The sequence below is a fragment of the Diaphorina citri genome, unplaced genomic scaffold (assembly GCF_000475195.1).
Source record: "Diaphorina citri unplaced genomic scaffold, Diaci psyllid genome assembly version 1.1 scaffold2355, whole genome shotgun sequence".
Taxonomy (NCBI): Eukaryota; Metazoa; Arthropoda; class Insecta; order Hemiptera; family Psyllidae; genus Diaphorina; species Diaphorina citri.
The window spans coordinates 4,385-16,835 of NW_007379779.1; the positions used below are offsets into that span (position 1 = coordinate 4,385).

General features: G+C 36.9%; 3 protein-coding genes across 7 annotated transcripts; 2 read left to right on the forward strand and 1 right to left on the reverse strand.

Moving 5' to 3' along the window:
• Positions 1–306: 306 nt before the first annotated feature.
• Positions 307–3,695, forward strand: LOC103518780. Of its 2 annotated transcripts, XM_008483866.3 has the most exons (3): positions 307–681; positions 1,361–2,057; positions 3,370–3,695. In XM_008483866.3, the coding sequence occupies exons 1-2, from the start codon at positions 630–632 to the stop codon at positions 2,020–2,022; spliced, it is 714 nt and encodes a 237-aa protein (XP_008482088.1). In that variant the 5' UTR covers positions 307–629; the 3' UTR covers positions 2,023–2,057; positions 3,370–3,695. The 2 variants fall into 2 exon arrangements, with proteins under 2 accessions (XP_008482088.1, XP_008482087.1); XM_008483865.3 differs by lacking the exon at positions 3,370–3,695 and having other exon boundaries at positions 308–681; positions 1,361–2,380.
• A 22-nt stretch (positions 3,696–3,717) lies between these two features.
• LOC103518779 lies at positions 3,718–8,067 on the reverse strand. The gene is made up of 8 exons (XM_026830491.1): positions 8,059–8,067; positions 7,778–7,987; positions 7,574–7,657; positions 7,468–7,542; positions 7,214–7,349; positions 6,841–7,011; positions 6,380–6,644; positions 3,718–4,330 (listed from the first exon to the last, which is right to left on the reverse strand). The coding sequence occupies exons 1-8, from the start codon at positions 8,065–8,067 to the stop codon at positions 3,793–3,795; spliced, it is 1,488 nt and encodes a 495-aa protein (XP_026686292.1). The 3' UTR covers positions 3,718–3,792.
• LOC103518777 lies at positions 4,416–5,883 on the forward strand. Of its 4 annotated transcripts, none has more exons than XM_026830488.1 (3): positions 4,416–4,569; positions 4,867–4,928; positions 5,325–5,715. In XM_026830488.1, the coding sequence occupies exons 1-3, from the start codon at positions 4,551–4,553 to the stop codon at positions 5,652–5,654; spliced, it is 411 nt and encodes a 136-aa protein (XP_026686289.1). In that variant the 5' UTR covers positions 4,416–4,550; the 3' UTR covers positions 5,655–5,715. The 4 variants fall into 4 exon arrangements, with proteins under 4 accessions (XP_026686289.1, XP_026686288.1, XP_026686287.1 ...); XM_026830486.1 differs by lacking the exons at positions 4,416–4,569; positions 4,867–4,928 and adding exons at positions 4,944–4,969; positions 5,781–5,883 and having other exon boundaries at positions 5,263–5,675; XM_026830487.1 differs by lacking the exon at positions 4,867–4,928 and having other exon boundaries at positions 4,425–4,569; positions 5,263–5,715.
• Positions 8,068–12,451: the final 4,384 nt, after the last annotated feature.

A 12,451-nucleotide genomic window follows, 5' to 3' on the forward strand; every position in this document is an offset into this window, starting at 1 on the left:
TCATGCTCACATAAGAAACGAACAACGTGTATAGTCCAATCACTCATCACTCAGTAAACATAGATGATGAGAATATTATCATAAATCATAGACATACCTAAATGTGTGTCGGCCCCTACTAAAAAGGTACATCAACAAACTATACGTTATGATCAAATCAAACATGAACATGACAGACGTACCTAGATTATAACGGGCTACGGGTCCCACATTTATTTTTTCCAACGCGCCCTTTTTCGCTCTCGCGAGTTGTACACCTGTGCATAGCTAACTTTACTTTCGTGCCACTTGGCAACAGTGCATTTTGCTCTGTTGAGCATAGAGCATACCTGAAATACATCACTGTGTGTATCAAGACCTTTTTTCTATTTCTCCTTTTGGACTTGGTAACTTGGTATTTTAAATTTGAAGCCGCAGAGCCGCAAGAACGGACAAGTGAAGTGAAGGTGAAACCATATTACCATACCAGTTCTTTTTCATCTAGTTCCTAGGTACTTGGTTCTAAACTCCTGTTCATACAAAAACTAGGTATCGAGACTCTGCATTTGAAGGGGCTGAAATCATCAAATCAGAGCAACTTACCATCAACTTCCCACTTGGGTCTCCAGTTTGGGCTTTGATCGCCGACAATGATTCAACAGCTATTGAAGAGCATTTTGGTCAGAAATTCAACAGTCAGAGGTAAGGAACAAGTTAGATTTCAGCCAAGTAATGTTGTATTCAGTGTTCTTTTTTTAATTCTAAAATATTCTCTGTTCTTAATTAAAGTACCTACCTATAATTCTGTTTTCCTGTTAAAAATACAAAGTAAAAAAGAAAGGATTTTATCAGCTGTTAGATTACTACTCAGGCCATCAGCTGATACTCCTTATCCGGTGGATTACTGATCAACCGGTCTTTTTGTAAAAGTGTGTTTTAATTGAGTATCGAGTATCTAAAGCTGTGTCCACACAGAGTTGATGGTTGATTGACAATGTGAATCTATGTTGTAGAGGCCTTATGGATGGTTTCAGTCAATGTCAATTGATGGCTGTCAGCCTGTGTGGACACAGCTTAATAGTAATATAGTTACCTACCACAAACTTTAAAAATACATTTGAAACACTTCTAAAAAGGGTGTTAGAATAGGTGAATATAATAATAAGAATCTTCTTCTTCCTCCTCACCTTTTCCTGTGTTCAGATGGAGTTGGTATTTTTGACCATCTCTCAATCAGCCCTAGGTAGGTTGATTGCTTTGGGCTGACATTTGTTTTTGGCTACAAAAATTTTACGAGTGGATGGTATAAAACTTTTTCTATTTCTGCCTGGTGCATAATTGACATTCTTTCTATACATCTTTCATATGTATTTCATTTCAGGGTTGACAGTTTTGAAAAATAACCCTACCACCTCAGCTCATCACTCTATGTTGTTATTCAGCTCTATGAAATGTGTTGGCATGGATAAATCTTATTCCTTACCTCCACTAGCAAGCACTAGTACAAGTGTTGTCCTAGACAATCCTGTCTTCAATAAAAATGTCAAAATAGATATTCCCCTGATGCCTTTTTACATTGAAAAGATAGATAAATTAAATGAACGTAATAATTCAATAATTGAAGATCCAGTGATCCCAAGTCAAGCTCCAGAGAAGCATGCTATTGTCATGATAATCAGGAGAAGAAGGAAAATGAAGAAACATAAACTCAAAAAATTGCGTATCAGAATGAAATTTGAATGGGCCAAAATCAGACAAAGAAGGGAAATGAAAAAGGAGAAAGCCTTTCAGTTGGAAATGTCAACCAAGGTTAAAGAAGGAGAACGATTCAGTGCTGAACAGTATGTAGAAAACAAATTGCAACTTTTGCATGCCGAACAACTTGCAGAATCCTGGAAAAATGTGCCAGAATCATTCATCAAAGAATGGACTGAACGGAAAGAACGTCATAGAAATGAAAAGCAAGCCAAAGAATCAAGGAAAAAAGCTTTGCACTCAATTTATGTTAAGGATTGGGGTGTAGATTTTTCCAAAAATCAATGAAGATTTGCAAAGGCAGCAACTGACATTAAAACATATGTAGACAATGGATTTTTGGGGCCTGAGGGTAAACACCATAGAATATGTTTTGGTAGCCAACATGGTAAAGTTGTAAATTCGGATTCCAACAATTCCGGTTTTACTATTTTCCTTTCCAAAATAGGGTAACCAAAACAAAACCGCTTTTGTTACCCTGAATACCCTGGGACCTCAATTCAGAGGAAAACATCAAACTTTTGGCTTTTTGTTCCTGTGTGTAATGTTGTAATGTATTAGCACAGCAGTTATGTAAGAGGAATTTTTCACAAGAGAATTGTTGGCAGTTAGGCTAGTCAGTACATAGTAAGCATTTCTCACCCAAATGTCAAAATAAAAGATCAAGGTTTATTGATCATTAAAAATTAATTTGTTTATTGATTCTTAAATGTGAACAATTTTGGCCTAGGGTGTTACTGACATTAGTACAACTTGAGAATTTCATAAGAGTATGACTTGGAAGAAGAATAGGAGAACCCATCATCCTTGTTTTTCCTATTAAGTTGTTCCAGTCTTCTTTCTAGTTTGGGCCTGATTTCTGAGAGCTCCAGCAGAGCATTCACTTCAAGCTGTACAATAGAGTGTAGATCTTGTAATATTTCTTGGGTTTTCTTATCCTCACAAAGAAGAAATCTATGATAGTAAGCATCAATTATGCAAGTTGTCCATTCACTGGTATATCCATTGACCAAAGCATAACCAGTGTCAAGGATGTACGTCAGAAATTCTACAGAAGACTCAAAATCAAAAGAGTTCTTGAACTTAGCACTTTTGGGTGGAGGGAAAGACAGAACTTTGAGGAATAAGTCAGTTCCCATGGAGGCAGGGTTGTTCAGAATAACCTTGATGCATTGGAGGAGACATGAATCTGGAACTTCAGCACAGGACTCTAGAGTTTTCAGGAGTGAGTCCATGTTTTCTTTTTGATCCAGGACGAGTCGGAATTTATCCTCATAAGTTCTAGAAACATAAAAAAGTATTTGAATGATTTTCATATTCACAAGGAGTTCCTAACAGGAAAAAACATAAAGCTACCCTTGTATATTGGCCATATGCATATCTATAAGTACACAGAAATTATTGAGTCACATGTTAAAAGTTAGATATATATTTTTTAAAATTCAACAACCATCAAAATTTTAGTGTACAAACCACGTCACAAGGAGTTCCTAACAGGAAAAAACATAAAGCTACCCCTGTATATTGGCCATATGCATATCTATAATTACACAGAAATTATTGAGTCACATGTTAAAAGTTAGATATATATTTTTTAAAATTCAACAACCATCAAAATTTTAGTGTACAAACCACGACAATGGATTTTTGGGGCCTGAGGGTAAACACCATAGAATGTAGCCAACACCACCATGTTTTGGTAGCCAACATGGTAAAGTTGTATTCCAACAATTTCGGTTTTACTATTTTCCGTTCCAAAATAGGGCAACCAAAACAAAACCGCTTTCGTTACCCTGAATACCCTGGGACCTCAATTCAGAGGAAAACATCAAACTTTTGGCTTTTTGTTCCTGTGTGTAATGTTGTAATGTATTAGCACAGCAGTTATGTAAGAGGAATTTTTCACAAGAGAATTGTTGGCAGTTAGGCTAGTCAGTACATAGTAAGCATTTCTCACCCAAATGTCAAAATAAAAGATCAAGGTTTATTGATCATTAAAAATTAATTTGTTTATTGATTCTTAAATGTGAACAATTTTGGCCTAGGGTGTTACTGACATTAGTACAACTTGAGAATTTCATAAGAGTATGACTTGGAAGAAGAATAGGAGAACCCATCATCCTTGTTTGTCCTATTAAGTTGTTCCAGTCTTCTTTCTAGTTTGGGCCTGATTTCTGAGAGCTCCAGCAGAGCATTTACTTCAAGCTGTACAATAGAGTGTAGATCTTGTAATATTTCTTGGGTTTTCTTATCCTCACAAAGAAGAAATCTATGATAGTAAGCATCAATTATGCAAGTTGTCCATTCACTGGTATATCCATTGACCAAAGCATAACCAGTGTCAAGGATGTACGTCAGAAATTCTACAGAAGACTCAAAATCAAAAGAGTTCTTGAACTTAGCACTTTTGGGTGGAGGGAAAGACAGAACTTTGAGGAATAAGTCAGTTCCCATGGAGGCAGGGTTGTTCAGAATAACCTTGATGCATTGGAGGAGACATGAATCTGGAACTTCAGCACAGGACTCTAGAGTTTTCAGGAGTGAGTCCATGTTTTCTTTTTGATCCAGGACGAGTCGGAATTTATCCTCATAAGTTCTAGAAACATAAAAAAGTATTTGAATGATTTTCATATTCACAAGGAGTTCCTAACAGGAAAAAACATAAAGCTACCCTTGTATATTGGCCATATGCATATCTATAAGTACACAGAAATTATTGAGTCACATGTTAAAAGTTAGATATATATTTTTTAAAATTCAACAACCATCAAAATTTTAGTGTACAAACCACGTGTTGTGGATCTCGTGCAAGAAAAATGTCAGATAAAATACCTGGTAAGTACCTATCTACTATTTTTGTGTCATCTTTATTTCCCAGTCAGCCAGGATAAATTTGGCTTTTAACCCAACCGATTGGGCCATTGGTGGTACAATCGTGTCTGTACGCATTGGACCAGTTGAGCCATCGGTGGTACAAAATAGTAGGAGGGAAGAATTCGGTTTGATGTATCCTTTTCAGAAAAAGTCCTAAGTAGTGGGAAATAAGAAACGAAATTCTCGGTCGTGTATGTGTATAAATTGTGGTTTCGGAATACAGGAAAGTTTACTAAAAAATTAAATTTTCATTTCCAGACATCCACAGTGTAGAAAAACAACAACATTATAGTGAATATCTGACACCAATATCAATGAACCACAAGTCTCCGTGCAAGAAAAATGTCAGATAAAATACCTGGTAAGTACCTATCTACTATTTTTTTGTCATCTTTATTTCCCAGTCAGCCAGGATAAATTTGGCTTTTAACCCAACCGATTGGGCCATTGGTGGTACAATCGTGTCTGTACGCATTGGACCAGTTGAGCCATCGGTGGTACAAAATAGTAGGAGGGAAGAATTCGGTTTCATGTATCCTTTTCAGAAAAAGTAGTAGTGGGAAATAAGAAACAAAATTCTCGGTCGTGTATGTGTATAAATTGTGGTTTCGGAATACAGGAAAGTTTACTAAAAAAATAAATTTTCATTTCCAGACATCCACAGTGTAGAAAAACAACAACATTATAGTGAATATCTGACACCAATATCAATGAACCACAAGTCTAAATTGTTAATTGAAGAAATACCAATATCTCCTGGAACGATTAAGAGAACTATTTCCGAATATGATTTGAAACAAGAACTTGTGCAGGGACCTCGCATTGAAATATATGACCTAAAAGAATTGTGTACAAGTGATACGGACTCAAATTTTGCCACAACTAAACTGAGGCCATCAGCTAGTTTGAGAGATAGCTCGAGTAGTGTGATGTTGGCCGGACAAAAGCGAACTTTAGCAAGCCCTCAACTGCAAAACTCAAGTAAAAAACAGAGGAATCAACTCACCACCATACACCATGTTAACAGTAAAAAGAGAAATAAATGAGATGTCTAAAGTGTAAAATAAAACATCAATGTAGTTGAAGACGTTAGTCTACCAAGTCAGAGGTCGCATCATCGGTAGAAGAGATAAATTCCCAGTTAACCATTGTAGTCAGTCATATAATAGTTTTTAAATAAAACATTAATGTAGTTGGAGACGTTAGTCTACCAAGTCAGAGGTCGCATCATCGGTAGAAGAGATAAATTCCCAGTTAACCATTGTAGTCAGTCATATAATAGTTTTAATTCTAAAATATTCTCTGTTCTTAATTAAAGTACCTACCTATAATTCTGTTTTCCTGTTAAAAATACAAAGTAAAAAAGAAAGGATTTTATCAGCTGTTAGATTACTACTCAGGCCATCAGCTGATACTCCTTATCCGGTGGATTACTGATCAACCGGTCTTTTTGTAAAAGTGTGTTTTAATTGAGTATCGAGTATCTAAATAATAGTTTTGATATATTTATATCATATAAATATACCTAACAATAGTACACTTTAGGCCCGTAGCACATTGGAAGCATAGTCGCCTGAAAAACCAAACCTGTAAAATGATAGAGACTTTCTCATTTTCATAGACGACTAGAACTCGCGGGACTACGCTTCCAATGTGCGGCGGGCCTTGATTTGGGGGGGGGTGATATGTAACGATTTGCCCTGAGGGCATTTGAACAAGATGAATAGACCATTCCCCAAATACTTTTTTCTAGAAAAAACAGTATACTCACTCATAAGAAACTGAGTCTTCTTGCTGCCCATCAGACTTTTCCCAATGAACAGTTTTTGTCACTTGCTCATCAGGCAGTTGGGTTTTTATGCGAGTGTCCAACAGTTGAGATGTCATTTGGAAAGGAACCAGGGCCAAATATTGCCCCATGGAGAGGACTATATTACTTTGGATTACCCAGAGACGAGGTGGCTTGGTGTACATTTTGAAGTAGTGCCTGCATACAACTGCACGAAGTCTCGTGTCAATCACCAGCAGAAGGGCACCTGAGGAAAGAAGAAAAGATTCATTAATGTAAACTAGAGTTTTGTCCAGATTTGAGTCTAAAAATCCAGACTTGAGCAGAAAAACAGGATCTCTAGAAATACCCTATTATTCCCTTGGGAAATCCTTTAATATGCCTCCTCTCCCTACTCTGTTAGGCCGGACTTATGCCATACCCTGTATCTAACATCATCTTACCTTCTTCCCCTGGGTCACATCCATACAGCACCAGCAGGTTGGCATTGATACCCTTCATGGCAATAGGTTGAGACGTTTTGATGGTTTTTATATTCATTATCACAGGTCCAGGGAATTCTGATTCTGTAGATTGTAACCCAAGTTTGCAGCTGCAAATATTTCCATTTGACCCTGGAATAGCATTTAAATATGTATTATTATTATTATTATTGTTGTCAAACTTAGCAAGTTAAGTACCTGATACCTAAGTATGTACAGAACTGCAGGGATTTAGATCCATGGATATCTTCTAGGTTTCAAGTCTTGATAATAATTTACTGGGATATTTTCAGCTCTCCTTATTACTACACCTGACCTCATGAGTGATACTTACAAAAAGTGATGAGAGTACTTTCTGTACTGTTTGCTATGATACAGTAACTCACAAGGGTCAGGTCTTCATTCTTCAGGTCAATCTGAACAGGTCTAGTGTCTTCATTTGTAGATACCAAATGAAGCCTATAAAAATCCTGGAAACAGATGTGTTATATTAGTTAAGTTATTGTTATTAGAGAAAAAAGTAAATAATAATAATAAATAACTGAAACAATGTTCCAAGGGATTTTTATCAGAAAAAGAACAACTTACTTGATTGTTATTTGAGGATGCAATCAATGCTACAAGATTCAAGCCTATACTTACAAAAAGTGATGAGAGTGCTTTCTGTACTGTTTGCTATGATACAGTAACTCACAAGGGTCAGGTCTTCATTCTTCAGGTCAATCTGAACAGGTGTAGTGTCTTCATTTGTAGATACCAAATGAAGCCTATACAAATCCTGGAAACAGATGTGTTATATTAATGTTAAGTTATTGTTATTAGAGAAAAAAGTAAATAATAATAATAAATGACTGAAACAAAGTTCCAAGGGATTTTTATCAGAAAAAGAACAACTTACTTGATTGTTATTTGAGGATGCAATCAATGCTACAAGATTCAAGCCACAAAGTTGTACATCCACAATAGTTTCATCTGGTTGTAAGACAGGTGACAAGGTATTCTTCCTTGAATGAATTGCTGCTGAGAATGGTTGAATACAACCATTGGAAAACACAATAATGCTCTCGGAATCATCTTGAGTAAGTACTGAGTGTAACTTGGATGTAAACTGCAGAGAGAAGAAGAAATCATAGAACAGAATATCCTGTGAGAATAAGACTACTCAACCCCCAGTCTAACCAATCGCATTATTAAAATTTTTCAAACAGAGAAATCAATTATTCAGAGGCCATGAAAATGGAAAAGAAAGCTCCTTATTGTGTTTAACCTCACCCTACTATAAAAACACTGGTCACTGCTTACTTCTGACAGCTCTTTTTACATAGTTATGGCTTCTGAACTACATAGTACCAAGAGATTGATTGAAGCCACTTTTTTCCACTTTTAACAACAGTTACCAAAATGTTAGCTAGTTCAAATTATTGAAATATTATACAGGGTGTTTTTTTTTTTTTAAAAAAAGTTGCCACCCCTGAAAAGTTGGGGACTGTTTGGAATTCAAAAAAATCCCAAAACATGTATTTCTTCATTTTCAAGGGGAACCTATTTTAAGAGGATCTCAATTTTTTGGCACTATCATGGGTGGCCCCAGTGGGGTCAACTTTAAAATCTTAAATAGGAACCCTCTACTTGTGATACAGCATATCAAAGGCCTTAAAAACGTAGTACTTTGGTGCAAGTTTGAGCTCAATCCAACAACCAAGGCCGGAGTTATGGTCAATTCAAATTTTCATTTTTCGATGTTCTCTTGTCAATAGGGGAAGCAACAAAAATGGGAAATTCATATTGATCAGTAATTTGTGCTTCAACTAGGTCTCACTAATGATTCATATTGAAATTCAGTCCCAAAAATAAAATTTTGAAACATCCATTTTGAGCCCTGAAGACCATCAGGGCTGAAAGTCTAAATTTCAAGTTTGGGTCTGAATTTCAATATGAATCATTAGGGGGACCTCTTTGAAGCACAAATCACCAATCAATATGAATTTCCCATTTTTGGTGCTTCCCCTATTGGCAAGAGAACATGGAAAAATGAAAATTTGAATTGACCATAACTCCGGCCTTGGTTGTTGGATTGAGCTCAAACTTGCACCAAAGTACTACGTTTTTGTCTGAGATAAAACAAGGACAATTAACCCAGTAAAGCAGCACACAGACTGATCATACACTTCCAACACTTTAGACATTTCCAACAAATTTTGTATTCTGCTTCCTATGTTAAGTAATGGTAGTCCACACACCTATCAGTATCAGACATTTCCAACACTTCCGACATACTACCATTACTTAACATAGGAAGCAAAATACAAAATTTGTCGGAAATGTCTGAAGTGTATGATCAGTCTGTGCGCTGCTTAAGACCAAAAAATATTTTTCCCTCATTTTTTTTTCTTTTTTTTTTTAATGTAAAAGCACAAACATACTTCTGCTCCAAATTTTTTTTCCAAACTAAATCAGAACAAAAGAGCATCTTCTTGACAATCTATTTTACCAGTTTCAACACGTATACCTAGTGTCTAGCCATCTGGAGGTGAAATCTACTGACACATATTTGGTGTTACGTATATGTAACGCCAGGACTTGAAGGGTTACCTTTTTTTTTTAATGTAAAAGCACAAACATATGTCTGCTCCAAATTTTTTTTCCAAACGAAATCAGAACAAAAGAGCATCTTCTTGACAATCTATTTTACCAGTTTCAACACATATACCTAGTGTCTAGCCATCTGGAGGTGAAATCTACTGACACATATTTGGTGTTACGTATATGTAACGCCAGGACTTGAAGGGTTATAACAAAACAGTCTGTGCTGCCAGCCTAGTTAGCTTGGTGAGTAGAGCATCTGTCTTGTAAGTTGAAATTAAAAAATCTGGTGTGAACATCACACGACTTTCCTTATCCTATTGAATGGTGCTTATTTGGGTGTTCTGTTGTAACATTTACAATATTTCTAACTGTTTAGTTGATATAGCTGAAAACCGCCAAAAAGTGGTCAAAACCCGCCAAAAAGCAGTCAAAATACCGCCAACCGCAGCACCTATTTCAACCAAATGTTTTGTGTTGCATCCTTGTCACATTTGTGAACTACATAGCAAATTTCAAGTCTTTAGCTTACACCATTCCCGAGATATTGTCAAATTACACCAAAAAACCGGTAAAATGCCGCCAACCGGTGCACCAGTCTTAACCAAAAGTTTTGTCACATCCTTGTCACATTTGACAGCTACATACCAAATTTCAAGTCTCTAGCTCTTACCGTTCTCGAGATATTTTGTTTACAGACAGTGTTTAATTGATATAGCTGAAAACCGCCAAAAAGTGGTCAAAACCCACAAAAACCAGTCAAAATAACGCCAACCGCAGCACCTATTTCAACCAAACGTTTTGTGTTGCATCCTTGTCACATTTGTGAATTACATACCAAATTTCAAGTCTTTAGCTTAAAGCATTCCCGAGATATTGTCAAATTACACCAAAAAGCGGTAAAATGCCGCCAATCGGTGCACCAGTCTTAACCAAAAGTTTTGTGTTGCATCCTTGACACATTTGACAGCTACATACCAAATTTCAAGTCTCTAGCTCTTACCGTTGAGATATTTTGTTTACAGACAGACACACACACAGACCAATGGCTGAAACTTTGGATTTAGGCTCTAGGGACCTCAAAACATGTTTTGACACTAAAAACTGACCATCGAAAATTTGACCCGATTACATTAGCTACCCAAACAATTTTTGACAGAGTAAAGCACTGAAAAGGCAATAGCCAACCTAGTTAGCTTGGTTGGAAGCATGTCTACCTTGAAAGCACTAGGCCATGGGTTCAATTCACCAATTTTTGACAGAGTAAAACACTGAAAAGGCAATAGCCAACCTAGTTAGCTTGGTTGGAAGCATGTCTACCTTGAAAGCACTAGGCCATGGGTTCAATTCCCACAGACGGTGTATTTTATCCTCAAGGGGTAATGTTCAGTCTTGGAACAGCCTGCTTTTTCCTATCCTGTCTTCCTTCTCACTTTGATTTCCGTACGATAAGACCTTAGCAGTTACAGTTCCCTGTCAAACCTCTTTAAAAAAGGCAATGGTTGCATGGAAGATAGGGAAGCTGTATTCAGCTTTATTTTTGTAACCAATGCTGGTTTTTATAGGGTTCTTTATCTACCATTCACTGAACCACTGGTTATTCTTCACTCACCTTGGTACGAAGGACTAGATTCCTCCCTAGCGTTACAATCAAAGATTCTGGAACAAAATCTTTGCTGAGCCCCAGAAAACTTTTTGGGTCGGGTATAGGGCAAAGGCTCAAACATGACTTCACTTTAACCATGTTAATATCCTGGAACCTTTGGTGAACAAGTGGAGTACTTCATTAAAAATCCAACCATTCCAACACAAAAAAAAAAATTAAAATATCACGTGCTTAAAGATAAGGATTCTGGACGAAAATTGGGTATGCTCATGTAAAGGCACTGTTGCCAACTGTACCCATAAGGTACAACGCGCGAGATCAGTTTTTGGCAAAAAGTTTTCACAAATTTTCCGGAAAACCATTGTTGATGTAATTTTGTATTGCTGGGTTGTATGACCCGTCAAATAAATAAATTGAAATTAAAATAGGTATATGACTTTTTTTTCTTTAATGTACCGAGCTAGATCCTATAGTATTTAGATTTCGAATATGAAAGCAAGAATTTTTCACAAAAAATTGTGACATGTGCTCAAAAAGTGACAAGGACAGCGTCACATCCCTACAAATTATTAATTTTGCAACGGACCCTTTGCGATCGGGATATCGTCATCGGGAGTGAGCCGTGATCGTGGGTATACCTGAACTGTAATCCTCTATTCTCCTTTTTCTACCGGTTTCCGGTTTGTTTTCAGGATTTTTAATTTTTTACGGATTTTAATTTTTTTCATTTTTAGGATTTTTGAATTTTGATTATCAAAGGCCAGCCTAGTTAGCTTAGTTGGTAGTGCGTCTGCCTTGTAAGCGCTAGGCCGCGGGTTCGATTCCCGCCCGGGGCGGATTTTATCCTGATGGGATAATGTTCGTTCTCGGAACGGCTGGCTTTCTCCTATCCTGTCTTCCTTCTCTCCTCGATTTCGGGACGATAAGACCATAGCAGTTAAAGTTCCCTCTGTCAAACCTCTTAAAAAAAAAAAAAAAAAAAAAAAAAAAAAAAAAAAAAAAAAAAAACAAAAAAAATGGATAAAAGTTGCACGACTACACTTCCAATGCAACCGCAATGGCTCTGAAATGTTTCTTCCTCACCATCTCTCCTCAGGTATGGCTGTGTTACACGAAGTGCTGGGCATGTACCATAGCGGCGTGTTCAAGGACGGACAACTAGTCAGCAACAAATCTACCAACAAGCAAGACCTGAAGACAATTCGCGGCGATCAAATCACTTGGATAGATGGACGGGAAACGTATTGTTCAAATATCGGGAGACTTATATCCGAAGTGGACGCGATTATCATGCGAGCCAACAGGATGGTCAATAATGGTCGAATGGGAGACTTTGTTATCAACGGACGAACCAAGGTAAGCCAGCCCAAGTTACCTTGGAAG